This window comes from Nesoenas mayeri (genome assembly GCF_963082525.1).
Source record: "Nesoenas mayeri genome assembly, chromosome: 1".
Taxonomy (NCBI): domain Eukaryota; kingdom Metazoa; phylum Chordata; class Aves; order Columbiformes; family Columbidae; genus Nesoenas; species Nesoenas mayeri.
The window spans coordinates 32,275,049-32,302,205 of NC_137541.1; the positions used below are offsets into that span (position 1 = coordinate 32,275,049).

Here is a 27,157-nt window from a genome sequence, read left to right on the forward strand (position 1 = left end):
TGGCCCATTAACCACCACTCTCTGAGCCTCATCATCCCATCACTTTTTCACCAATCTGGTTGTTCACCCATCCAGACCATAACATCCTAACTTGGTTTCAAGGATATTGTCAGACAGTGCAAATGCTTTGTTAAAGTAAAGGTAAACAACATTTTCTGCTTTCGCCTTTTTCACAAATCCACTCATTTTATCACAGTTAAAAGATTTTTTTTTTTAATTAAGAAAAAAATATAAAAGGTTTTTTTTCCAGGGAAGTTCCATTAACTTTTTTTTTTTTGCTACCAAAAGGCTTCACGCTAACAGGAATAGAGTTTGCATCCCGTAAACAATAAAACAATGTTTTGGCTTTATTATAAGTGGTTTTGCAGTTACGTTACTCACCTCATCTTACTTACCTAATTAGCACTAAGAGCCATGAACTACTTAATGCTGGAATTGTTAGCATTAATTTAAGTTGGAGGATTCATCAGATGTCTGATAAAGTACAAGATGACTTGTCATTGTTGACTCAGGACTTTTACTTTTTAACACTTAGGGCCTGAACACAATGTATTTAGTGAACCTCAGTATAGCATCTTTTCAGTTAGGTACTTGTAGGCTGCAAACTTGTAACATGATTGCTTGAACAGCATTTATAAATAATTTTTTAAAATATGGTTATGAGATAAGAGATACATTTGTTTGCTACAAACATTTTTTCCAGGATTTAACTTTGCAGGTTAGATGTCTATTCAAATATGAAATTCATGCTTGGTACCCATGGCTTCTTTAAGTTCCGTTAAACCTGCCTGGCATAACATGTGGTTCTACTCCAGTCCATTCAAGGGTTTGCATTTAGGGTTTGGAATGTTTTTGGAACATTCTAAAATATTTTGGTGGGGTTTTTTTCTAATCAGTATGAATCTCAGTCTACAAATTTTCCTGTCCCTGACTTGAATCTGTTATTCAGCCTTATTTTCTTTGCATTATATATAAAATATCACAATTTTATAATATTTCTGCAAATATTTCATTAAACAGAATCTTAAAAGTCACATTTCATTATTTCTCTCAGACAGACTGTTGCATAACATGAAGGATCAAGGTCAAATGATATATGAAGAGAGACTTCTGATTCATTCAAGTGGTTGTCTTCATTCTCGATTCCTTTTTCACTACCTTCCAAAAAATATGACAGATTCTGAACACTTTTCACAATGAGTCTGTAGCATCCAGGTATATTCAGCTGTAATGGAGACACTCTGAATTTGCACGTCTGCAGCTCATCCTTAGAAAGCCTTTCATGGTACCACTGCCCAACTTTATTACTGGGATACTTGATACTGTGTCCCACCATTGGAAGAACCACCTTCAAAGAAAAAAAATAAAACAACAAACATATGTGAAACAAAGCCCACCAATTCCCTTTTAAATAAATGAAATTACAATTTTAAATCTGCCTAAATCTTGTGGTTTGGAGCCTGAATTAGTAAAACAGCAGATTCTCTTGTGAAATAAAGCTGTGCAAGGCAGGTATCTTGGATATAATTAAAGCAGAAAAAATAATCAATGCACTATGATTCCTAAAACAAATTAGAAATATACTAACATGAATTTTCTTGCTTCTTGGGAAAGACAAAGCAATAAAGACACTAAGTTCTCTATATAAGACTTCACAGCCATGCATTCTGAATCTTCAAAAATTAGAACATCGACGGCTCTTGAATGTTTTTCCCAATAGACTGAAAACAATTTCAAAGTATTTACATTCAGCTTCAAGATAAATATTGCCATACTGCAAATGACACTGTACTTCTTTTCATCACAAAGTAAATATTCTTTCCTCCTGTTTGTTATGACAGTGGAAATGAGTTCATATGTGTTTTCTTTAATGTGCATTCTGGCAAGGAAGAAGACGATACCAGTTAACTTAATCATATTATTTTTAAAACAAAAAATTTTAATAAAGAGATCAACAACTCAGAATTTTTCATACAGACTTACTTGGTTTATAGAGTATTTGTTGTCTGACTCTTCTGAAGCAGTGACTACATGAACCTGAAAAGACATTTAAGAACAATTTTTTCTTTTTAATAAAACTTATACTCTATTTTAGGAATTATGCACTGTTCTCCCAGACTCATAAAAGATTCTAAAGTTATTTGACTACCATGAGGACAATAATCTATTTTAGGTTTGAAAAAAAGAAGAGATGTTTAATATAAAGTATTCTGTTTACTGGTAAATGCCGTCGCATTAAATATTTACTGATGCTAGCTACCACTAATCAGCAAACTATCACTCCAAACTCATTTTCTTTGAGTTTGAAGTTAACTGTGCCAATGCAATCTTGTGCTACCTCAGCAAAAGCATAAATACTAAGAAAAATGTTTTCTATTAAATAGGAATATTTCTATATTAAACTCAATAACTCAGTACTGAATTTGATAACTCTGCTTTTCATTTTATTTGATCTACTTGTTTTATTAACATTTACTTTCAAGAATATTGTTGAAGAAAAATCACAATGGAAACAGAAGCTACTCTACAGGGACTGGAGGTTATTCAGTAACTTTCAAGTGTTCTTGCTTTCAAATTTGTAAATGTTCACTTGAAAGAAACGAGCTGCATTTTATCTCTGCACACCCCTGTTTATTATCCAGTAAAATACTGCAAAATTCTATGCTTTACCTGATGATCAGGACAAAAATAGAATCATAGAATCATTTAGGTTCGAAAAAGCCTTTAAGATCATAGAGTCCAACCACCAACGTGACACTGCTAAGTCCACCCCTAAACCATGTCCCAAAGTGCAACGTCTACACATCTTTTAAACACCTTCAGGGATGGTGACTCAACCACTTCCCCTGGGCAGCCTGTTCCAATGCCTGACAATCCTTTCAGTGAATAAATTTTTCCTAATATCCAATCTAAACTTCCCCTGGTGCAACTTGGGGCTGTTTCCTCTTGTCCTATTACTTGCTACCTGGCAGAAGAGACTCAATTGTTTCCACAAGAAGAAAAAGGTATGCTAGCCCTGAACGAAGAGATGGCTTCAGAACAGACTTCTTCATGTGGAGACCTGGGACCAGAGACTCCACTGCTGGGTTCTGCTCACTGGCCCACCTATGGCTCCATGTACAACACCCAGGCTGTGCTGTGGGCGAGCAGCAGTGCTCCCTTTTCCTTTACTCCTTTCCCAAGAAGACTGCTGCATTTTCTGAACAACTGCTAACCATTTAGACCCACTGTCAATCTGTTTTAATTGCCTGCATAAGTGAAACCATGCTAAACTGCTTTGACTGTGCAGCTGCAATGAGATTACCAGTTCAGCCTGAGGCCACCTTTCACCAAGGGCTTACACTCTTTCATACCTACACAATGGGAAGGTCTGACCTGGAGAGCAAGCCTCAGATATACCCTGTGTGATAACACAGGCACACCTGGTTAGATCCTAAGGACAGCATTATATACTATGCAGGCTAAATTTTTATGTAAATCAATTCTGACATTCTGTTTCTTCTTCTCACCTGAATAAAATGAAAAATCAGAACAGATAAAAGCTGCTAATATAAATCTAGCTTATACGCCTACTTATGGTAAACAAAAAAAAGCTACATCACTTTTTTCACTTTTGCCACTCATATTAAATATTTTAATGAATGAACCAAAATAAAAGCATTACAGTATGTCTGAGTATGTATTCAAGTGCATGAAGCTATTTTTATTTTCTACAAGAACTATTCTGTGAAGACTCACCTTGTCATTCAGGGAAACGCTTTCATCATTTTCATTTGGCAAGACAAGATCACCCTCAACAACTTCTGTACCATAAATCTTCAGCCGATATGATGCTGCTTCATTCCAAATTTTACTGCAATAAGCATGGACATAGAATATGCGCATGGAATGAGGAATATTGAGCCATCCTTTGGTACAGCCTTCATGATTTACACCATAGCGATTTAAGGCTCGTAGCAACATCTTCTCTCTCACTTTAAATTCTGGCAGCATCATGAGTGTGCCCTTTGCATCTTCTGATATAAACAAAAATAACCATATAAGTAATTCCTGATTTTTCAAGTACTACCTGTCACGAAAAAATACACTTAAGATGAAATAATCAGGTAGTTGCCAGTCTAACCTCTTCATGCTGACTTTTAGGTTATTATTCCCTTTCCTTCAATGTGTCATGTTAGACAAGTTTAATACTACACTGTCTATCAAGTCTTACACAAAACTTACTTAATCACTGCTGAGGTTTTTTTTAGATCAGGTAACTGAAAGTAAAAAATAAGCTATAAAAAAACATTAATTCTCTGCTTCACATCATTTGAGAACATGTATTTCACAATGGGTAAAAACCACGTCTTTATTTTAAAGGTACGAATTGTATTGGCCACTGGGAAGTCTGAGCCTGCATCAAGATGAAAATACATTTAATCAGAATTGAACTACATTATATAAATATTGCTTATTCATAATTTAATGGTTTACATATCTTCTCATTACAAGTGATTACCTGAGAAAGCCTTTTGTGTAGCCTTTTACCTTTTGCTCTTGGAAAAAGGCAAGCAGCTGTTTTCAGGGCCCATATCAATGTTTTTCCATGCAGCATACAGCAATGTACAGCACAGAATGATTAATCTTATGTTTTTTGTGAAATTAAACATATATTTGTCTTGTGAAGCTATATATCATATCTGTTCTGTCAATCTACAGTGATAAGCAGGCTAATAGATGTGGAATATTTGAAAAGAAAAAAATATATTTGAAGCTGAGAGTAATATCAGTTTTTAGCTTTGGAGAGAAAGTTAATTTGAATGATAAAAACAATAAGTACAACAAAGAGAGAATTTTACTCGGCACATTTCTGATTCTAACATATCTTTTTTAAAATTTTAGTTCAAGTCAGAAAAAAGGTAGATCACAGGAAAGCATGGAAGAGATACATAATTAAAGAGATGTAAAAGAAAAGCTCAAAGGTGCAAAAACCAACAGCCAAGATTATTATAGAAATCTCAGAAAATTAGATGCTGATGTGTGTTAAGCTGAGTATGAGGTGGGTACCTCATTCCTGTACGTTTTCTTTATTAGGAAGGATAAGTTTATGTTCCAAAAGCAGACAGATGGAAGGAGGCTAAAACTCCTTTGATAAAATTATTTTAGCCTTTTACAGCCTTATACTATACAGCAGTTTTTTATACTGTCTTGCACCTGACGTACATTAGTTTTCCACTATTTTGCACATTTAGGGCCTCATGCTAATCTAATTTTTAACTGTGGAGCTCCACCGAGTTCTGTGGAATAAGTAAGTGGTATAAAGCAGAAACAAAATAAAAAGTATCTCTCTGTGCAGCAACACCTTATTCCCTCATAATATTGACCCTGAATAAATATATAGATAAGGTAACTAGACATACCAGTTTGAAGAAAGTATCTTTTTGCATTGTTAACAGGGTCATCGGTATCTTCAGGTGTGAAGAACAATTTCACTGCTTTCACCTTTAAAGAACAATATATATATATTTTATTTTTTTATTATTATTATTATTATCATTATTATTATCATTATCATTATTATTATTTTTGCATTTAAATACAACTATTTGTCAACTAATCAGACAATCGTGCATCCAATTCTGTGTTAACATATTCTGGAAGCCCTCAAAATTGCATCAGCTCTTTAAAGTCAAAGTCATATTCTCCCTTTCACAGGAGATGCCCTGAACAGCAAACCACTGTGGCCGTGTTCCTTCTCAGGCTAAAGAAAGAAGACTAAAGACAGAAGACGGCTTTCAAAGCTCTATTAGAAATCAGTCACTCTTCCTGAACACCCAGTTAGAACTCCTCCACTTTGTAATGCCGTTGTTCTATCCTGAACAGGAAGGCTGCTTCTTTCCCTCCTGCATATTTCAAGCAAAATTTAGATTGAACACTTTCCACCAGTCTCACACACAAAGACAACGATCTTTCTTTTTTGTACTGATCTGTATTAGGTTAGATGACACTGTGACAGGGAAAACACTACATTAACCTCTGCTACTTGCAACACCAGTGGAGCCACAAAAATTGCTAGCACTTGTACCAACCTGTGACATCTAGCTCTTATCCCCCTCTGTACTGGACTGTGCAAGCACATACTGGCACATTTTTAATATAAGCAGTAGTTCCTACATGCTTTAAATTAAAAAGTAACTGAGTTAAGAATCAGTTAGAAGAAAAGGATACCCAAGTAATCATTTGACTTTGTAGTGTCTGATTCTGTTTTAGACCTGTGCCAAGTACTATCCCATAGACATTGAAAAGTATGAGACTCTTATCTTATGAATTATTATTTATGAAATAAGCTCTCCTTAGCTTACATGGGAGCAATCACTCAGAATTAGGAGTTTCGGAAAGTAGCCAAGGAATAATAGAAAGCAGCAATCTCTTCTATATTGCAGATACATTATTGGTGAATTGAAAATCCTTTCATATGATCCCATGTAATATCTTGTGACATTTTTAAGCATATAGACCCCCAGCAGGATAAAAAGGCTGCAAGTTAGGAGGCAATCAGGACCATGAATAAATACTGTATAAAGACTGCTTCATTTTAGTGTTCAAACCCTGTAAGAATGCAGCCACTTTCCTGCCAAGTGGCACAATGACGATCACAATCACATACCAATCATAGACAGAAAAATCACTTCCAGAAATATTTACAGCTGCACATGCTGTTTAAAAGAGAGTTTTTGTTTCAGCGTCAAGATCTTCATGCTTATATTGTTTTAAAAACTGATCTGGCAATTACTTTCAGCACACATACGGATTTATCTCACAAATGAAATTGTTCACTGGGAAGGTCAACTCTAGCACTAGACATTGCAACAGTAACGTGAAATTAACTTGACAGTAACCACTTAAATTACAAAATTAAAATACCATTTTTTCATTCAGTAAAGCCAATCCTATTTGATCTGTCTGAACATTTTGTCCCTGTCCAAATCGCTGAGGTCCATAGTAGTTAACGAAACCTTTTGTCTAGAATGAGAAAGAATAAACATGTTAAAAGCATGAAAGCAGCAGGTAGAATTAGTAAGACTAAACATACAACACACATACACCTACATCTAAATCAAAAGTGCATAGAAACTGGTTTTTTTAATTACAAGTAATATGTAACAAATTCCTAACTCATGATTCATTACTTGATTTTAGCATGTAATTTAGAAACATCTAAGAAAACAATCAAGTTCTATCATCACCTTCACTTTCATACAAAAATAGGTAAATGAAACAAAATTATTTCTATATAGCTATATACAACTACAGCTCAAGTCAAAGTAATCAAGCTTTTTATATGCACCAAATTATTAAATCTCTATTCAAGTAAATGCTGCATAGCACACATAATGAACTGCAACCACTGCATATTTTTCTAAAAAATTCTAATCTTTTTCCACATGAGATCGTTTGTAGTATTATTATTAAAATAGTAAAGACCAAGAGTGAGCACTTCTGCTAACTGGGATTTTAAGTCTGATGAGTTCTAGGTCACATGTGGCCAGTAAAATAACAGCCATGTGACCCAATGAGAATAACCTTCTATAGAAAATAATAAGTATGCATGGAGTAGACAAGCAAAAAACATACAGTATTTGTTTTGGAAATGGTGATTCAGTTCAAGTTATATAACCTTGCTCTCATACACAATTGTTTTCATGGAAGATAAGAAATGCACATTTTGGATTAACATACATGCTGGTTTTGTCATTCATCATCTGACCAGTAAGCTAAATCAAATAAAACAAGACACACAATCACAGGAATTTGTGTTCATCTTCCAAACAGCAAAACAAACAAACAAAAAAAATCAGATGACACAGAGAAAGAAAAACATTGAAGTACCAGCTGAATTATTTTTTCAAAATAAAACTGATTTCCAAAATACATGTAATGTATTTTCCTTTTGCACATTGGGTAGCTTTCATTCAAGTCTTTATTCCTGGATTAATCATCTTAAACTGATTTGTATCATGGTTATTACTTAGGGATAGAAAATGGCTGCTGTACAGAACACCTAAAGATTTCCTTTCCATGATTTGCTTTTACTTTTCACAGTGGTTTAAGAATGTTTGATGACGGGGTTCTCTTCGGGGACTAAGGATAACAGCAATGAACCCACTGAATTTCAGGGGATCTTCTTTGTCTGCTATGGACATTTCATGTGTATTTATACCATGAAAGTTTTTGCCCCAAGCTGACCATGTATGCTCCTCACATGACTGAAAAAGCCAAACAGTTGACACACATAACTATATTCTTTCACCCTGTCAGCTACCTCAACAAAACACATCACTTCTGTACAGCAATAGCTCATATATCCATCCTCATTTGCTACCACATTTTGCGTCTGTCTTGCCGCAACACTCTGGGGTCTGCAGTGTGTAACACAGAATGAATTCATTTATGGTCCTTCTTTGGAAAGCAGCTTTACTCCTGATTCCTAAAGTAACGCAGGAAACACATAAAATAGCGAAACGCATCAGAACTGGGAAATAGTGCTGTTATTGTGCTATTACAAGCATTTTCTTTAAAAGTACCTTTTTTTGTTTGTTTTTTACAGCAGTGAATTAAAACTCTGTTCATATTGGCAACCATGAGGCTTTTTTACCTTAACACTTTCCATTGCTTCAGATATTCTCTGTTTCAGATCTGCAGAAGGGTCATGACTGTGGTGTTTGAGATCTCTCACAATTATATCAAAGTGATTTCCCTTCAGCTGACCAAGTCTGAGGTGCTGGCATGTTGAATGTATGTTGTGTATTCTCATGCCCTTTTTTTCCATTTTGCTCCCAATTTCTGTCAACCTGCATAAATAATTGGGAGAAATTATGAACCATCCTCTGCTAAAGCTATCTAACTTCTAATAAGGCCGTCTTCACTTTTGCATTATAATCAAAACACTTTAAAAAAAAGTTAAAGCAGATTGTTATGACAAAACCAGATCAAATGGAGAGATAGAAGTTTTACAACTTGTAGACCAGAAATAATTTAAAAATATTTACTTCATTTGCACTTGTACTCTGTAGCTCGACAGATATTGGAATGAAGCAATTCACTGAACTTTCCCAAGGCAACTGCACCAAATTTTGCGTGTTTTATTGAAAAACAAGTAATTTAATATTCAGTCATAAAAATCTGCCTTACTTAAAAAACAAAAAAAAAAAAGAAAGAAAAAGTAATGTGCTCTAGCGGGTTCCAAAACATAATCGCTCTTTCTTGGTCAGCCTTAACAAAAACAAACTCAGCACACTGATTCTCTGGCTACGCTTGCACATGCTTGTAATTGGAAACACAGCTGACAGTTCAAGTATTTGCCCTTTAAAGTATCCACTCAATGTCTTTGTTCTTATGTGTAAGTAATAGTCATTCAAATAAAAGGAAACTTAAATCATAAAAGCTTACATTCTAAGCAATATTTTAATAACCTTATACGTTATGTATTTATAAAAATTATTTATTTTCCCTGTTATGCTAGTGGCTTGGAAGCATTCAACTATTTTGCTTAATCATTAAACATTAATGCAAAGTTTTGTTAATTATCACTTGAACAACTGGCCTGACAGTGCAGTATGCAGTGGAATTTTACTATTGATATATGTTAGTAATAAATCCTAAACCCTTTATTTGTAAAGTTTACTTTGTTGCTAAGGCCAAAACCCATTAGAAAGTTAAAGCTGAGGAAGAACTAAGGTCTGGTTTTTTACTGCTATTATGGCAGAACTTAAGAAATATTTTTTACCCACTGAATTGGCTAGAGAGTGAAAAAAAAAAAAAAACAAAACCAAAACCAAAACCAAAAACCACAACAACAAGAACAACAAAAAAACACACGAGGAAAAGGAAGGCATGTATTCTATTATTGACATCTTGTATTACTGTGTTATTCAGAATGTATTTTCTGCCCTCAGGTTTGGTGATATTTTCTTTATTTAGTCTCATGTTTCTAAGCTGGACAATATAGAAGCTGATACTTAACACTAAAAGACAGCATCTGTCCAAAGTATATTTGTAATTATTTACTTTTGTAGCTATATGAAGCTTGTAAGTTGTTGCCTATGGACCACAAGACAACACTTTGATAGCACATTGAAACCTGTTGCATCACATAGTACAGGCTTCTTCCCAGTTCCAGCTATTTAAGAAATTGTAAAGTGGATCCCATGAGCATGAATTAGAAAGATACTGTCCCAGATGATATAGTATATTTGTATTATGAAAAATACAAAGAAAGGCATAAATTCAAACATTGGGGGATTTCAGCACTAAGCTATACATTCCCTAAAGCTACAAAATATTAAAGCCATTTCCACTATGCTCTAATATAGGAGAAGGAAAGACACATCATTTCAGAAGTTCATATCATGCTGATTGATACTAACTAACATATAAAAATGTGTGCTAAACTGAATGCACCCATATTGTATGTACCTCTCAGGAGTCACCTTCTTCACAACCATAGGCTGGTAAGTAACAGCCTTCTTGTCTTTGATGCCAGTATAACTGAAGTCTGAAGGAAGAACACCAAGTTCAGCAGCCAATAAACCGATTGCTTCTAGTGTTTCTAGATTTTCTTTCTGAAGGGTGAAACCTGAAACAATCATCTCAGAATTATTAGGAATTTGCACTTCTAAATCGTACAGGTGCTCTGTTCCCTTCCAAATATAATAGCATAGAAACTGCAAATAAACAGTCCTCCCACCCCACAAAACTAAAGGAAATTGGACTTCACAATTTTTTCTTTCAATATGGAAAAACACAGAACACAACACTCTTAGAGCACCCAGAAATCCCTGCTGCTCTTAGAAATAGTAACTGATATAATGCAATACAATTCAATGAACACGTAGTGACTTACTGCTAGAAACACTCTCTATATCAGAAACCAACTGCTTTAATGAATGAGATCGTAAGTCAAATTTGACCTTACTAACTTGTCTGCATCGCATCTTCTAGAATCCTCCAATTACTCTCAAGGGAAAGCTAACACAAGGGAATAACACGGAGTTAGTGCTACACCCAAAAGAATCGTAACTATTATCACTGAAGAGTTTATGTAAAATCACTGCAGAAACTTGATTAATTGATCTCATTCTCCAGTGATGTAACTATACCACATTAATAATTACTTATTTCAGCAAAAACAATGGGTCAGCCAGGCCTATATATCACATAAAAATGATTCTGAGTTTCAGTCTTACTAAAGAACACCACAAAGCCTGACACTTTCACTAAAAAATGTAATATTTACCTGTATAAAGATCTTGTTTTTCCTGGAAACCATCAGCAGACCTTTTTCTGGACCAACTTTTTTCTCGAAATCTTACCATTATTGACATCTTTGGCTGATCATTGACATCTGTCACAGTAAAAGATTTTGTTTCTAAAAGTTTTCCAAACTTTCTGTTGATAAAATGGTGAACTACTTTTCTGTGCTCTTTGTTTCCATCAGGCTCAAAAGAAAACGTAGAATTTTCTCGCTTTGCATCTAAAAATTTGAAGAAATCACTCGTTTCCTTTTCAGACACTAACTGACGAAGCTCTCTGTAATCAGCGTTTCCTTCTACAATCATTTCCTTGCCTTTCGTAACAGTGAGGAGGAAGGGGAATTTCTGCCTAACAGCGCTGTGCAGACCAGCCCGATCTTTCTTGTCCAGCACAGGCCCCAGCGAGAACCCCCCAGCGCCAGCACCGCCGCCACTTTCCGAGTCCCACGCGTCCTTCAGGTCACGGGCAAATTTATCAAGCAGTTCGCTCGTAGATTTGCCCAGCAAGGAATCCAAGGGGCTGGCTCCCCCCAGGCCGGTTCTCGGGTCAGGTTCACCCTCAGGGCCCGCGGGCTCCGTCCTCGATTTTTTGGGTGGCTGCAGCCACGGGCTGCTTCGTTCTGGCGGCACTTCGGTGGGTTTCTGGAGCGGTTCAGCCCGGGCATCGCTAACCGAGTGCGGGGGCACGGGGATTTCTGTCACCACGAAGTCGCTGGGTGAGTTTTTGATGGTGCCGCGGAAGCCAGTGTGCTGGGTCAGGTGGCCGAGGGAAGGGAGCATGGCTGCCCGGCCAGACAGCGCCGCACCTGCCAGGGGAGGAAATGAAACACATGGGAGGGGGAAGCGGGACAAGAAATAACATCAGCTACTAAAGAAAAGGCGAGCGGGGCGCGCCGGCACCGCTCCCGCCCGACCCGCCCGGCCGTGAGGGGCCCCCCGGCGGCGCCGCCAGAGGGCGCCAAGACCCACTCCACGTCCCCACGGGGGAAGGGGCGCAGGGACGGTACCAACTCTTCCAGGCGCGCGGGGAAAGAGAGGAAGGGCTATCTCCCCCATCCCCCCCGGCCAGCCATGGGGCGCGCCGGAGGGGGCGGGGCATCTCCCGGGCAGCCTATGGGAAGGCCGCTCTCTCCTTACAGAGCCGCCGTGCTGTGCCGGTGACGCCAGCGCCATCAGGGGTTGGGTCGTTCCCTCTTAAAGGGGAAGGGATGCGGCGGGGACACCTGGCGTGAGGCAAGGCGCGCGGGGCTGGGCGCGGGCGCCACCGCCAGGAAGTGACGGGACGGCGACGAGGTGAGGTGCAGTGAGGCGAGGCGGCTCCCGCTGGTGGTTGGGGCCGGGGGAGACGCCGCTCACCTACCGGGGGCGGCGGGCGGGACTGCGCCGCTGGGGGCGGCCCGTGGCAGGGTGGGCCGGGCCTCGCTGGGCGGCCGGGAGGCGGCGGGCGGAGCCGTGAGGAGGGGGACGGTGGCGGCCGCTGTCGGGCAGGGCGAGAAGCGGTCGCGGTGTCGGGCCTGACGCGTTCCGTGCTCGTCACGGCCCCGGCGAAGAATCGCAGTGACGGCCCCGGTTGTGTTCTAGGAGCTGAAGATGAACAAGCCCGTAACGACCTCAACGTACGTGCGCTGCCTCGGCTACGGGCTCGTGAGGCGGCTGGCGGACTTCATCGATCCCCAGGAAGGGTGGAAAAGATTAGCAGCCGATATAACTGACCCATCTGGCGAAAGCAGATACAGCCAAATGCATATAAGGTCCTATAAAGAAATCACGTAGCATAACCTTGTTTATATGTGTTCAACATGAATACTGTTGTCCATCCCATTATTGTAACTTCACTGGTGCCCAGTGATAGGATGCGGGGCAGTGGGCACAGACTGAAGCACAGGAGGTTCCAGCTGAATATGAGGAGAAATTTCCTTACTTTGAGAGTGCCAGAGCACTGGAACACACTGCCCAGAGAGGCTGTGGAGTCTCCTTCTCTGGATACATTTCCACCTGGACACATTCCTGTGTGATCTGTTATAGGTGAACCTGCTTTAGCAGTTGGGTTGGACTAGGTGATCTCCAGAGGTCCCTTCCAACCCCAGCCATTCGTTGCAGTTTGTGTGCCAGTAGGTACTTACATCTTGGAGTAGCGTTTCCTTGGGGAACTCAGGGTAATTACTCCAAATTTTTCTGTAGTTCAGACAAGCTATAGCCAAAGAAAATTGACTAAGGAAATTAGCATTAATCAGAGCCACAGACCTATGTATTTTTAGTGGTACAGCAGTGGCTGTGTGACTCTCTGTACCCTAGAGACTGGTAAACATTGACTTCATTGTGCATCTTCTCACAAGAACAGCACAGGAGACAGTAGGACTAACTCCTAGTTCACTGTTCTCAGGAAAATGTCCTGTCCCTTTTAGTTAATGAAATACTGCTGAAATTACTTCTCAATGAACTCCATGTTGCTTAAAGAGCTTGTTGAATACTTAAGCTATTTCAAAGGTTATGAGATTTTAAATATCTTGTTTTTCATCTTAGGCTAACATCCAGTGATGTTAGCATTCATTTGTTTCTCTAGAATAATAATAAATCTGTTAGAATAATGGATCTCGATTTCAGCTTAATGCCCATCTTGAAATACTCCAAATGAAGTAAGAATTCCAAATGGAAGAAAACATTTTTTTTTTTTCATTTGGTCTGGCTCTCACCTCCTTGTCTCTCACTGGCATTCTCTCCTCTGTTGGCCCTGTGTATAAATGTATAGTGGTTTCTGGGCAAAATATTGAAGCCATCTATGTGTATTGGTCCCCAAGTTTTTTTTCCTATATATCCCATGTTTATTCCCCCAAGTTTTAATTTATTTAGATCGGTTTAGCTGCATTTGCAAATAATTGTGCAGTATAGCTCAGTATATTCTGCTGCTTTGGGGTTGTGGGCTTTTTTGTGCTGTGTGGGTTTTTTTTTTGTTATTTTTGGGGGGTTTATTAGTTTTTTGTTTGGTTTGGGGTTTGTTTTTGTGTTGTGGGGTTTTTTTTTTTTAGTGTATTTTCCTTTAAGTTTAATCTCCCTCCCTTCTTTATGGTTCTTGAGGTTGGTTGTTTGGTTTAATATTGATCTTAATTTATCTTTTAAGGAGATTTGAGGCATTTGTACAAATGGGAAAGAGCCCCACATGTGAATTGCTTTATGACTGGGGAACAACAAACTGCACTGTTGGTGATCTAGTGGATTTGCTGATTAGGAATCAATTCCTAGCACCAGCACGCCTTTTGATTCCAGGTAACTGTTACTCTTTTACATATTGTACTGTGTTCTCAGTTTCCAAGATGTTAAAGAGCTTCACAGTAATTAAAAAATCAGAAAGGGTTAGGTTTAAACAGCTGAAAGTGAATGTATTTTCCATTATTTGTACTAACTTACTATGTTTTAAGTAAGAGTCCTACAGTTTACATATGGTGGCAGTGTATAACCTTCTCATGATGCTTATGTGTCTCCTAATCTTAGTCAATATTGGCATTAATGCTGTTTGTTTTTTGTGATTCCTAATACAGTTAACATGTTTTCTAAATTCCATTTTCAGAAGCTGTAAGGATGCCACAAGAAGTTACATTACCTCTTTCTTCACAGGAAACCATGCCTATACATGAGAAAGAACTGCCTATACAGGAAAAAGAAGTGGCATCTGTAAAGCCTGTTTCAGCTCAAAGTACTGAGAAGCAACATTCAGCTCCTTCCTACTTAACTCAAGAAAATAGCAGCTCACAGTCTAGTAACACAGGTAGGCACTTTGTTTTGTAGACTTAAGTACAATCTTTTTTGCTGATCTGCCCTTCACCCCATGTGAAATAAATCATAGGAATCCACTACAGTAATGTCTGTATTCCCATCTTGGTGCATCTATAGGAAATGGTATCTTGCTTTTTTGCTCTTGTTCTGTGTGACTGTGGATTTAGCCTGGGTAATAAGGTGGCTAAATACAAGTTCCACCTTGACACCATGATGGAAAACTTGACTTATAATTAAAGTGCAGTTTATTTTGTGCTGTACATCATCCTATTGCCCTTTTTAGATACTGATTTTTTTATAGATTGTTTAGCTTATTGTGTTTTAAAGCCAGATTTTCCATGTCGTAAATGATAAGAGTGTTGGAGAAATATGTTTAAAGAAAGCATTATATGGAAGTGTATGATTGGTCTGTTTCTTCCTAAAGTTCCATTTTTGAGTTGCTGCCAGAAGCATGATGCAGTTTTTACATCTGACATAGCGTGGTGCTCTTTATGTTCTGTTCCACATTTAACTTATTTTGCCTGTATTACAAGTATTAGCAAAAAGTACAATCAGAAGGCTGCTACAGTGCCAGTTGTGAAAAAAATGAGGCATGGATAATTATATTGTTTATCTGCATTACATTTTTTTTCCCGTGTCTTCATAACAGTGCCGGAAGTAGGGCTCCACTGTGTCAGAATTTGCGTGGTAGCGAGTTTTTGCTTTAATAGAACTGAAGCAGAGAATTGATTCAATGCACTTGTTCGTAAGTGAAAACATAGTTGTGATAAATGGCAAATGTGTCTTTCAGATTTCCATAGTTTTTGCTTTCGTGACTTGGAAACTGTTACAAACAATTTTGATGCGCGACCAGAATCAGCTGGAGGTAATAAACTGGGAGAAGGTGGCTTTGGCATTGTGTTCAAAGGCTACATCAATGGCAGAAATGTGGCTGTCAAGAAGCTCATTGCTGTGAGTTATCCTGGTTATTTTTCTTTTTAATGGTGGTGTACTTTGTAGAATAGACTTACTTATCTGTGGAAAGTGTTCAGTTATACGATTCAAAAAGTTTAACCCCGTTAACATTAGTTGGGTTGAGCACCTTGTGCTGCAGTCTCATGGGTGGTGTGAGGTGGTGCAGTCGGCAGAGATGAGTGTTGCCTTTTCTGTAGCTCTTCTTTGAATGGCTCAGGCAAGTTGTCTGGAAGAGCAGAGTCCTCCCCCCAGTTCCCCTCCCTCTTCTCCTACAGACAAGAAGTGGCAGAAGGGAAGGGGTGCTTGGAAGGTTTCCCTTTCAGAATCATATGAGTGATTCACAAGCTAAGTAGGTGTTGCCACATAATTTTAGTCATCATAACCAATGGTTTGTGTGAACAATTAAATTTGTAATGAATGCGTGCTATTAGTGGGTAACTGCAGTGAAATAAAATGAGTAAGTTGGTGATTGTGCTCTAACCAGATCCATTTGTCCAATAGTATTGTGTTCCAAGGAGTTAAAAATCATGTTCTGATACTTTATTTTTGAGTAAAGTAAAAAAGAGTTGTAAAAAGTTTAGTTGTTACAGGTAACTCATCTGAAGAAAGGCTTAGAATTCCAATTATTTTTTTTTTAAATGAACAACTGTGCACTCTAATATGGTCAGCAGTATTAACACCAAATACTTCCTTTTGTAGATGGTTGATGTCAGTGTTCAGGACTTGAAACAGCAATTTGATCAAGAAATAAAAATTATGGCAAAGTGAGTATGGTGTCGTATGATGTTATTATAGCTTTCTATGGGAATCTGAGTTGACAGATAATACATTAGCTAGTGTAATCCCTTATTTTTGTCTTTCTAGCATAACTTAAGTTTTATGTTAAGTGAGAATGTTTCATATACAATATGACTGTATTTTGTACATTTGAAAACACCACTGCAAAAACCTGGCTATGGGCAGTAGGGCTGGAACAAGTAATTGGGGATAAAGTTCCTTCTGCCTTGTATGTTCCTTGCATGTTGGGAATCTTTCAGAGCATACATAAATAGAATATTTTTTTTTTTGCTGTAGGTGTCAGCATGAGAATCTAGTAGAATTGCTTGGTTTCTCAAGTGATGGTGCTCAGCCGTGCCTGGTGTATGAATACATGCCCAATGGTTCATTGCTTGACAGACTTGCTTGTCTGGTATGTAAAATATTTTCTAGCTTCCAGTTGTCGTACTTTGCTAAAGTATAGATATCTATGAAATATTTTTGTAACACTGCTGAACTGTACTGGCCAAGCGATGTTTTACTGCTTAGTTCCATGTGCTAGAAGACAAATGTGGTAACAAGTATTCTTCCAGTAACATTTTATACAAATGTTTTAGACTCATTAAAGTCAAAGCAGGCAGACAATGCAACATCATGGACTGGTACCTGAAGTGGCACAGGAGCCTGGACTTGCTGTGCCTGTGTGGAGCAGAGCCAGAGGGTGCTGCAGTGTTGTTCCCACTCCTGACGTTGGTGTTTTCTCTCATAGTTCTTGAGATTCTGCATTGTGAAATTGCCCTTTGTTCATTGCCCTTGTGATAGTGTTTATAACACAATGTTCATAGGCTGCGTGTCCCTTTCCAAAGTGCCTAAATAAATGAGAAATCCTTTTTTTTTTTATTAGTAGTTTGTGTAAATGAAATACTTTCTTCTGATCAAATGATGTATGTTCTGTCCTTGACCTTTAATAAATAAAAAGTTGCTTTGCTTTCGGGAAGGCAGCTTTGTGTATGAAGGACAAACAGTTGCTTGTTAGAGTGGTACTAATAGTAAGCAGCAAATTCAGAACTAAGTAGATGAGTGTCCATGTTTGTTGAAGGATTTAAAAATTCTGGTTTATACGAAGTAAATGCCGCTTCTGAGGTTGTAATCTGGTGAACATTTTAAACTGGTGCCACCTCAACTCCTCATGCCCTTAGACCTTAAAAAAAGGTTGTTTCACTGATCTTCCTGTTGTACTGGTTCAAGCATTTAGTAGTTGGAGAAAGAGCCAGGTTAGGGATCAGTCAGGGTTTTGGCTGGATCAGCCAAAAAAATACTTGTTGAAAAATATCTTTAATTTTCACATGGAGACATTTCCTCTGCAAGGCTGCACAAATACTTCTACCCCAACAGGAAAGAACTGGTGTTAGGAGGAGAATGAGAGCAGTGGCTGGGGAAAGGACTTGGTATGTTTGGTAGTACTGCTGTCTCAGGTTGGTTTGTGTGATTTGCTTGCACACACATCTACGTGTGCAATTTTAATTTTTATTTTTTTTTATTGAATCAGTGCAGAAGAGAAACTTAACCTTGCACTGCCTTAAGTAAAATTTATCTGTAGAAATGAGCAGTACTTGACAAGGATGTATATTAAAATGTTCATCCATGGAACTTTGGCCATTATCATCAAGTGAGCTTAAAAGATTGGTGGTAATTGATGGCTAAAGTAGAAATAACTGAGGCCTTTACAAGGAAGAGACAGACTTGTGATATAAACCATGAAGAATCTAAATCAGGATCAATAAATCCGAAAGAATTTTCTGATAGAGTTGAATACATGAACAGTGTGCTTACTGAATGTGTGTTCTTGCCAATAACTTCAGTTTGTTATTTCACTGGATGTGTTTGGGCATGGACTCTTGTTTAACATCATCTTCTTGTCTGGACTTTGAGGAGCAGGTGAGGGAGGTGGTATAATGATGAGATACTCTGATCCTATTCCCTTGTCCACTGTCAAGATTACGAAGTAGTTTTGAAGTGTAGGTGTTCTCACTTCTAAGGTCTAGTTAGTATCATGAATCAAGCTAAATGCTTAAAAAGGGTAAATCCTGAAACAGTGGAAGATTTTTCTCAAACTCTGGACTGCTTCGAATTATTTGCTTTGTTAGAAGGCTCTCATATCAGTGCTGGTACAGAGTGGAATGTGTGGTAGGTACAGGTAGTTTATTTTTTTGCAGTGCAGCTGCCCTTGTAGGTTCAGAGTCTGACATTATCAAGAACACTTTGCAACAGGTAAAGTAATCTGAGGTAAAATCCAGGGGAACTGAAATGTGACAAATGCATGTATTTCCACCCAAGTAAATTAAGAAATTTATACTCTTGGTCTTTTTAACTATTTACTTGAAAACCACAAAAAAACCTGACTTCTGTTCTGTGGGCATTTTTTATGTTTTGTTTTATGTGAGTCTACATTATGTATGATTTTCACCTCTACTTGCTTCCTTTCTCCCTTCTTATTCAAGGATGGCACTCCATCAATTTCTTGGAATACAAGATGTAAAATTGTTCAAGGTACAGCAAATGGCATCAACTTTTTGCATGAAAATAATCATATTCACAGAGATATCAAAAGGTAAATGCTGCTGACTAACACTGTCTGCCTCTTTCCCCCCTCTGTTTTTTTTAATTCTCCCTCTGTTAAAGTTGTTTTAGAGAGAACAAACTGTAAGAGGCATTGATTCACTCAAGGTAACAATCTTTTCTGCAAGTGACATCCATCACCGTAATCTTGTCTGTGCCACAAGGACGTGACCAGTACAGACATCTAAAGATAATTATGAGGCTATTGTAGTATGTTATTATCAAATAGTTGAGTGCTGCAAGGACACCCAGAATTTTTATTCTTTCATTACTGCTGCAAATGAAAAAGCTGTTAATGACTTTATAAACAGGGAATTTTTCAGACTAAAACCCACCTTTTTTTATCTCCTTTGATTTACTGCAGTTTGCTGTGAAGACAGTAAAATTACTTTAGTCAGGTTTATGAAGTTCACGTTTTTTCAAGGATAATGTATGTTTACTTTTTTGTTATACCAGAATTTTTGATAGAGATACCCAGAGCTCAGAAAAGGTGGAGGTTTTGTTATAGTGTTTTTGTTGCTGTCATTTTGTTTTCCCTTCCTTGATACCGTTTGTTGTGTTGATTTTTAAATATGCAAGCAGTCCAAATCTTTGAAGAAGAGCCCCAGATGTGTTACACCTTCTGTGGGTTAAGAGCGGACAACTGACTGTGTGTCACGGATGAATGTTTCAGTGACTTTCTGGCTTCTGGCGATTCTGCTAAATGTAGACCACTTTGGCTTTGTGCCCTTCCAGCTTGTGAGGAACAAGCTTTTGCTTCAGCTGCCTCATAGAATGTGCTTGCTGCTTTGACAATTTGTTTCTTCTTTCTTCCCTGCTAAGCCTCTCGACAAGTGTAATGACTGGAAGGGACGCACTTTTTACCTTCTGCTACTCTACCCTTCTAACTGCTGTGAGTTGACCATATTACAGGATTGGGTTTTGTTTTGGTTTTTTCTTTTGGATTACATTTTGCAACCTCTTGCACTTGTAGTGTGAATAGTTCAATACATTTGGGTGGTGTTATTAATAGTGATGCCACTCCCAGGTAAAACTTATATGAGCAGACATCTAAAACTATTTACTTCGGTTTTCATTTTGCTGTGGTGTGTGGAAGCAACTCATAACTTCACAGGCACCAGAAGAGCTTCTCTGTAGGCCAGAGGAGACATGATTGAATGGGTGTTCTGAGCTACCCATAATTTTTTGGCTTGGTTATACACTTGAAATCTTTCATTTATCTCTTGAAGCTTAACAGTTGCAGTTAAACTTGTTTCTGTTGTGCTATTTCTGGTGTATCAAAAAAAGCAACCACTTTTTGCACTTGACTAGAGTTGGTAAGAAGCTCAGAAAGAACAGAATCACAACTTCATAAATCTTTGAAGCTGAGCTTTAAATATGAAACTGTTTGGTGGATGGTGCTTTTGCTAGTGTTTGACCTTCTGCAGTGGTCTTATATTTAACATTTTTTACAGCAGTTCTAATAGCAAGTGATCTGTTGTTACTTCCAGATGTGCTAATTTTTTTTGAGAAGGTTTGGTGAACAAGAAGGGGAAGTTAAAAATGTCTGTTTGTGGTAACTGTTACATGTTGTGATTATGTGATTATCTTATGGTTCCATTAAGGGGGTCAGAAAAGGAGGAGCGTTACAGAAATGTTAAATTATTTTAAAATAGTTCCAAGTGCTACGAGTTTGAAAAACAGTAGAAGATTTATACTGTAATTCACCCCAGTTAGTATTTTATGAAAGCATTCAGGTCTTTTAGTTGAGCTTCATTATTCAGGTTTTTTTTTTTTTTTAAAAAGGAAGTAGGAGCTGGAGATCAAGTGGAAACACAGCACATATATTATTCCAGCATTAATAAGTTTTCTCTTGCTCTTCCAAAAGAAGACTGAGTGTATTAGTCTTCATTCAGCATGGGAATTCATAATGGTTGACATAGTCTTAAATAATCCACATAAAAATCTGCTTTTGTTAGTTCTGAGTAGGAATTTAGTTAAAAATTGTACTGTCACCCAGTACCAGTTGTTCAGAAATAAGTATTCTCTATTATCCTTCTTAAAGAATATTCAGATCCAAAACATGGGTGTAACAAATCTGGTGCCTTATAAGAAATTTTTGAATTTGTAGGATTGGGGGGGGAGGTCCTTGTTTCTGGATTTTTTGTTTGGTTAGTTTTGCATGCATGTACAAGAAAAAATACGTATGGATCCGGGTAGCCAGTTCTGGATTATAATAGAGCAATTAATTTTGAAACTGAGCAATTTCCAACAAAATTAACTCTTACATTTTTGTTACATGAATAACAAATAAATATATCTCTACTGGTTTGGAAAATTATCTTTTTTGGTTTTCTCCTCCCTTTTCCCCTAGTGCAAATATCTTATTAACTGATACATATATGCCCAAAATTTCTGACTTTGGACTTGCAAGAGCATCTGTAACATTCACACGAACAATCATGACTGAAAGAATTGTTGGAACAGCAGCCTATATGGCACCTGAAGCTCTGCGAGGAGAGATAACACCTAAATCTGATATCTTCAGTTTTGGAGTAGTAAGTAGAATGTGGGAAACAGTATATTACTTTTTTTTTTTTAATTATAAAAGCATACACAATCAAGAATACCTGAAATTAGACAGTCTACTCCGATCTATCATTTCTCCTTTTCCCGATGTATGTGCTCTTAAGGTAGTTTCTAAACTTTGATAGGTTTAAAAACATTTGAATATGCTGACTAAAACATTATATTTGCTAATAATTACAATAATTATATTAAAATGTAATTTTGCATGCAAAAGGCCAGACTAAAATAACATTCCAAGTTCTAGCTAAATGTAGTATGAAGTCATGTGGAACATTGTTCTTGCATAGTATTGCAAGAAATGTAACTCAGGCTGGAAAATAATATTCAAAGCAAATTTTTCAAATTTGTGTCTTTTCCTATTTTCAAGCACTAAAAGTATGCTGTCCATGTGGGATTTGCCTTAAAGCTGAGTACAAAAAAGGCAGGAGCTTAATATTTGGGAGAATAATGTATCCATTCTGAATAGATCCAAGACTAATTGCTCTTGACCCCTTCCTTCATGGCAATTAGTTTTGTGGTGAGTTGGGCCAGATACTGTGTCTGAGTAGTTTGGAAATCCTTCCATTTTGCTTTGAATCAATACAATGTAGGGTGAGAAAAACTTCTGCTGAAATTCAGAGACAACACTGCTAATAACAGTTAATGAAAATAGAGGTAGGAAAAACAGAGAGCTGTTTTTGCTGTAAGCATTTGTTTGAAAGACTGGGGGTCATGCTCCTTTTTGCAAATGGTATATATGCTAAGGATGATTATTATTCTATGCTTCATTTTCTCCTAGGTCTTACTGGAAATAATAACGGGTCTTCCTCCAGTAGATGAAAACCGGGAGCCGCAGTTACTGGTACGTTCCTTTTGCTTTCTCCTCCCCTCGCCCTGCTCCAGGTTCACTTTATTTGAAATCATCGTTAGTTCTCTTTGTTTCGGTACCGCTTCTTGTTGTAATACCCTTATGCTTTATCAGTGTTCTCTTGTTATACCCAGATACCCTCATAGTTCCTCATTCACCAGAACATTTTAAAGTACTCATCTCAGTTGTGTCTTTATGGTTCTTTATAATTCTTACCATTCCTGTGTCAGTTTTCATCCTCTTCAACTTTACTAATAGTTAAACAATACCTTGTGTGTTTAACCTTAGGGAAGTTTGAAATGTAAGGCTTTTTTTCAGGGTGAAGGGTGGGATGAATTTTGTTTTCTTACTTACTATTTAGTGAATAATTCAGTCTACTAATTAGGCAACTGATGTCTGAGTTTACTCTCTTAAATTAAAAATCTTACAAGGCTGCCCTTGAATTTAGCCTTTCATTTAGCTTAATATTAAATTCTGAACTACTTATTCCAAGGTTTCCTAGAATATATATTACTTTGGGGTTTGGATTGGCTTTGTACCATGCTCTTTCACAGCAGATCACTTTCTTCCACAGCTATAGGAATACCTGTGTACTAGTACTAGTTTGTTTTTTTCCCTCCAAGCTATGTCTTCTGGAGTGGCATAATACTGTATTGAGCTCTGTAAAGACCTGGGAGAACTCAATCCCTGTCAAATTGAATCTTGAGGTTTTTTGGGGTTTTGAAGCAGGCTTTTTTAGAGATAGGATCTAGAAAGGAATATAAAGTGTGATTTGACTGGTACAGTTTATCTTTGTAATATACTTCTGTGAGCACAAAGAGAATCCTCAGTGCAAGATAATGTGGCATCCTTAGCTTTGAAAATTTTGGGAAAGCTGAATGTTAGTCAGCAATTTCTGATTGACCCGTAGAGGAAGGCAGGAGATCTGCCTCTATTCACTGACTTTTTCTTCATTTACCATGTTGACTTGTCTGAGATATGCCTCAAATGGTATATGTGATGACAGATAATGTATTTTAAGTTTGGTGGTGCTGGAGAGCTTTGGACTAAAACAGTCAGATTTAAAAGTTTATTTCAGACTAGAAGCTTCCCTTAGCATAGATATAGGAGCCACTGGTGACAGAAGGCATTAGTTTACAGAAAGAGGCTTTATCAAATCGACAAAAAATGAAGTTGTTCACACTTAAGCTTGCATATTTGTGGGTTATTAAGTAGACAAATACTTCATGTTGATCATGCTGCTTCTCTAGAAAAAGAGACAGTACTAAGAAACTGAGCCTGAAACTGGAAGGAAGTTAAAGCTGTATGATGCAGCTTAAAGAAAACTGCTTTACAGTTTTGTGTCAACTCAATTAGATATAATTTATAATACAAATGTATAGTCCATTTATAGTCTTTATAGGCTATTTCTGCAGGTGTTGATGAATAAGAACGCCGCTGAACCATTTTCATCATTCTTTGTCTAGAAAAGTGGTTGAGAAAATAAATGAACACTCAAGTTTTCAAAGTGTTTGTGTGGAACAGTGTCCAGATGCTTACAGTGTTATCTGCTCTGTGGTTCCAACTCTCTTGTAGTTAAGTATCAAAGATGAAATTGAGGATGAGGAAGCAACTATTGAGGATTATGTTGATGAAAAGATGAGTGACTGGGATGCCACTTCAGTTCATAAAATGTATTCAATTGCTGAAAAGTGTCTGAGTGAGAAAAAAAACAGAAGGCCAGATATTAAGATGGTATGTCATCTTTCAGGTAAAAGCTGGGGGGCAGGGGGAAGGTGGTTACAGTATCAGTTATTTGTAGTTCTTTCTGTTCTCTTGCAGGTCCAACAGCATCTACAAGAGATAAAAACTTGATACATATTTCTTCATATACACAAATGTTTTTGAAATGGAGTAGACACCAGTAGCAAATATATTATTAGTATTTAGTGTGACATTATCAGCCTGTCTGCTTTCCAGAACTTTCTGGTCTACATACAAGGTGTGCTGTTAGCTTGTCACCATTTTGTTACTGAGGTACAGCCACTGTTAAGTGAGCAGCCTTTTCACATATCCTTAGCCACTGGGCCCTCAACATGAGAACTTTTTTTGCATTAACAGATTGCAGCACTGGTACATCTTCTTCACAGCTTTTAAATGTGTTTCCATATTAGAACCTATTTGATTCTTTTAATTTCCAAGTATCAAGTATGTATGCTGCAAAGGCATGTGACAGCAACAGGGTAGAATGTCTTTCTGGCAAATTGCTTTCCTGATCTGATGTACTAGAGCTTGCTTTATTGAAGACAAAATTTAATAGAGACAAATGGCATTTGTTTTCTTTGGGGGAAAATACAATAGTAGTACAAATTTAAAATAAACTTATATTTAGTATTTTGAGAGTTCATATTAGTGTGAACATGACTATTCTTCAGAAAGTCTTCTTGGGATTAGTTTTAATCAAATAAATACTGTGAGGTATATTCCAGGTTGTTTTTTGGTTTCAAGGAGTCACAAGCAAAATTATCTTGCAGTGCAAATGCAAAAATATATGATGGCTTTCTTCCAGTGAACTCTATGACAACAAACCTCTTAATATTTGTTCTTAGAAGACTCTTATCTTGGAATTTTTAAGAGAAGATTCCATATGGATTATAAATACAGCTGGTATATTTTGTTAAAGAGGCCAGAATAATAACACCAGTTCTGTATTTTCCTTAGTCAAATAATGAAGCTCTTTCATATATATATTTATGTAATTAATAAATATTAAAATACACTTTTTAAAAACAAATGTGGAAAGCATTCTAAAATAGGTACATTGACAGATCAAAGCAGACTAAAAATGGACTGAAAGTGACCAGTAAGAGTCTAGATACTTTGACTGTATGCAAATGCTACCATTGTAAATGAAAGTGGTTATTTTCATATAAATCTTTTTTGCAGCTCATGAACTTTTTCTTGGCAGTTTAAGAGTAGGAAAACAGTCTGGCTTACAGCTGAATTTGAAATTCCATTATTATCAAAGAGAAGGGAAGCACTCAGAAATGGTCTGACTACATTCACAGATACATATATCTGTAGAAAGCATGTGATGTCTAATGCTTGTATTTACATCATTAGGTCTCTGGCTATTAGCTCATTCTATACTGCGTTTTAAAACTGATAGTTTAATTTAGACAAGGGTAGATAAAGCTTTACAGCTTCAAAATGGGGCTTGTGGAGAAAAAAAACTGCTCTGAAGCTAAATCAGAATAAAAACTGCTTAAGCTATTCTTCAGTATTAAACATCTCCTCAAGCTGTTATGTGAAGGTTTCTTGTTAGATCACGTCTGCTTTTTACTGTTCCCTGGAGCAAGCATCCAGTTGTAGTGTTGTGCTGAAGTGTGTTTGCTGTAGGAACTCCGCAGTCAGTGCTGTTCATCTCTGAGGTGGGAGAACAAATTTGCTTATGCACCAGCCCTGATGTTCTGAGTATTAGGAGCATCTTGGATACAAGCACTTGAGTCCCTTTTCTTCTGTCATGCTCTGCCATGACTGTTTGCAGTGCTGCTGGCTGTACCTCAGTTTTGGCAGCACCTTTCCTTGCTCACTGAACATGAAGCATGTTAGCTACCCTTTCATTTTTAAAAAAAAAAAATCTTTGAATTAATTTAATATTATTCTAGTGAGGAATGAAAATGTGAGGTGCTAGGTAATGCTAGCTCAATTATGTGGGAACTTAAACAAACCAGAGGGTCCAAGGAGAAGGAACTTCTGCTTTCCTCACCCAGATTTTCTGGGGGGGTCTTCATACAGTGAAGTCAGCACCTGTAGGCACTGGCAGGGGCTAAATGAAACAGAAGTAATCTAATCTTATTCCTTGCAAAAACCTTAAACCATTCTGGGATTAATACTTCTTTGTATTAATTATTGCAGTAAAGCTTTCCAGGACACAAATTGGTAACCTGAGTCAATTAAGTTCCTCGTGAGTATAAAGGTGTGATCTAGTTCCATCAAACTGGAGGCGAGAGAAGGTTCGGTACAGGTCTGATGGGGGAAGGGAGACGTTCTTGGGATGGAGACAGGGCCAATGTGGCTGGTCTGTGTCCTGTCTCAGTGGGAAAGGTGCTGGGATGGGCACCTGAGGGTCACTGTTCTCAGTGAGACTGCCTTTTGCACGTCAGGGATTTAGAGAACTGTAACACAGAGCAAATTAGTCACCCCCAGAAGGAATTACTAATGAAAAATAGCAAGTGATTTATTGCAATTCCAACTCAAACTCTAGAAGGAAGCAGCAAGACAAAAGCAAATGCTAATGAGCCATAGAAAATTGCTATTAAGGAAACCTTTTAGGCAGGGCAACAGTTCTGCCCTTGGCTGCAGCAGG

General features: G+C 37.6%; 2 protein-coding genes across 2 annotated transcripts; one reads left to right on the forward strand and one right to left on the reverse strand.

The window, feature by feature from the left end:
* Positions 1-1,024: 1,024 nt before the first annotated feature.
* PUS7L (pseudouridine synthase 7 like) lies at positions 1,025-12,074 on the reverse strand (the record flags this gene model as incomplete). The annotated part of the gene is made up of 8 exons (XM_080350614.1): positions 1,025-1,348; positions 1,984-2,037; positions 3,739-4,016; positions 5,403-5,484; positions 6,907-7,005; positions 8,639-8,834; positions 10,459-10,618; positions 11,279-12,074. 8 exons carry the CDS (start codon positions 12,072-12,074, stop codon positions 1,025-1,027), a joined length of 1,989 nt encoding a protein of 662 aa, XP_080206740.1.
* Positions 12,075-12,884: 810 nt separating this feature from the next.
* Positions 12,885-24,663, forward strand: IRAK4 (interleukin 1 receptor associated kinase 4; the record flags this gene model as incomplete). Its single annotated transcript, XM_080363280.1, has 11 exons — positions 12,885-13,045; positions 14,413-14,558; positions 14,860-15,057; positions 15,856-16,016; positions 16,719-16,783; positions 17,094-17,208; positions 19,277-19,386; positions 21,748-21,931; positions 22,741-22,803; positions 24,385-24,543; positions 24,631-24,663. The coding sequence occupies 11 exons, from the start codon at positions 12,885-12,887 to the stop codon at positions 24,661-24,663; spliced, it is 1,395 nt and encodes a 464-aa protein (XP_080219406.1).
* Between the last annotated feature and the right edge of the window lie 2,494 nt (positions 24,664-27,157).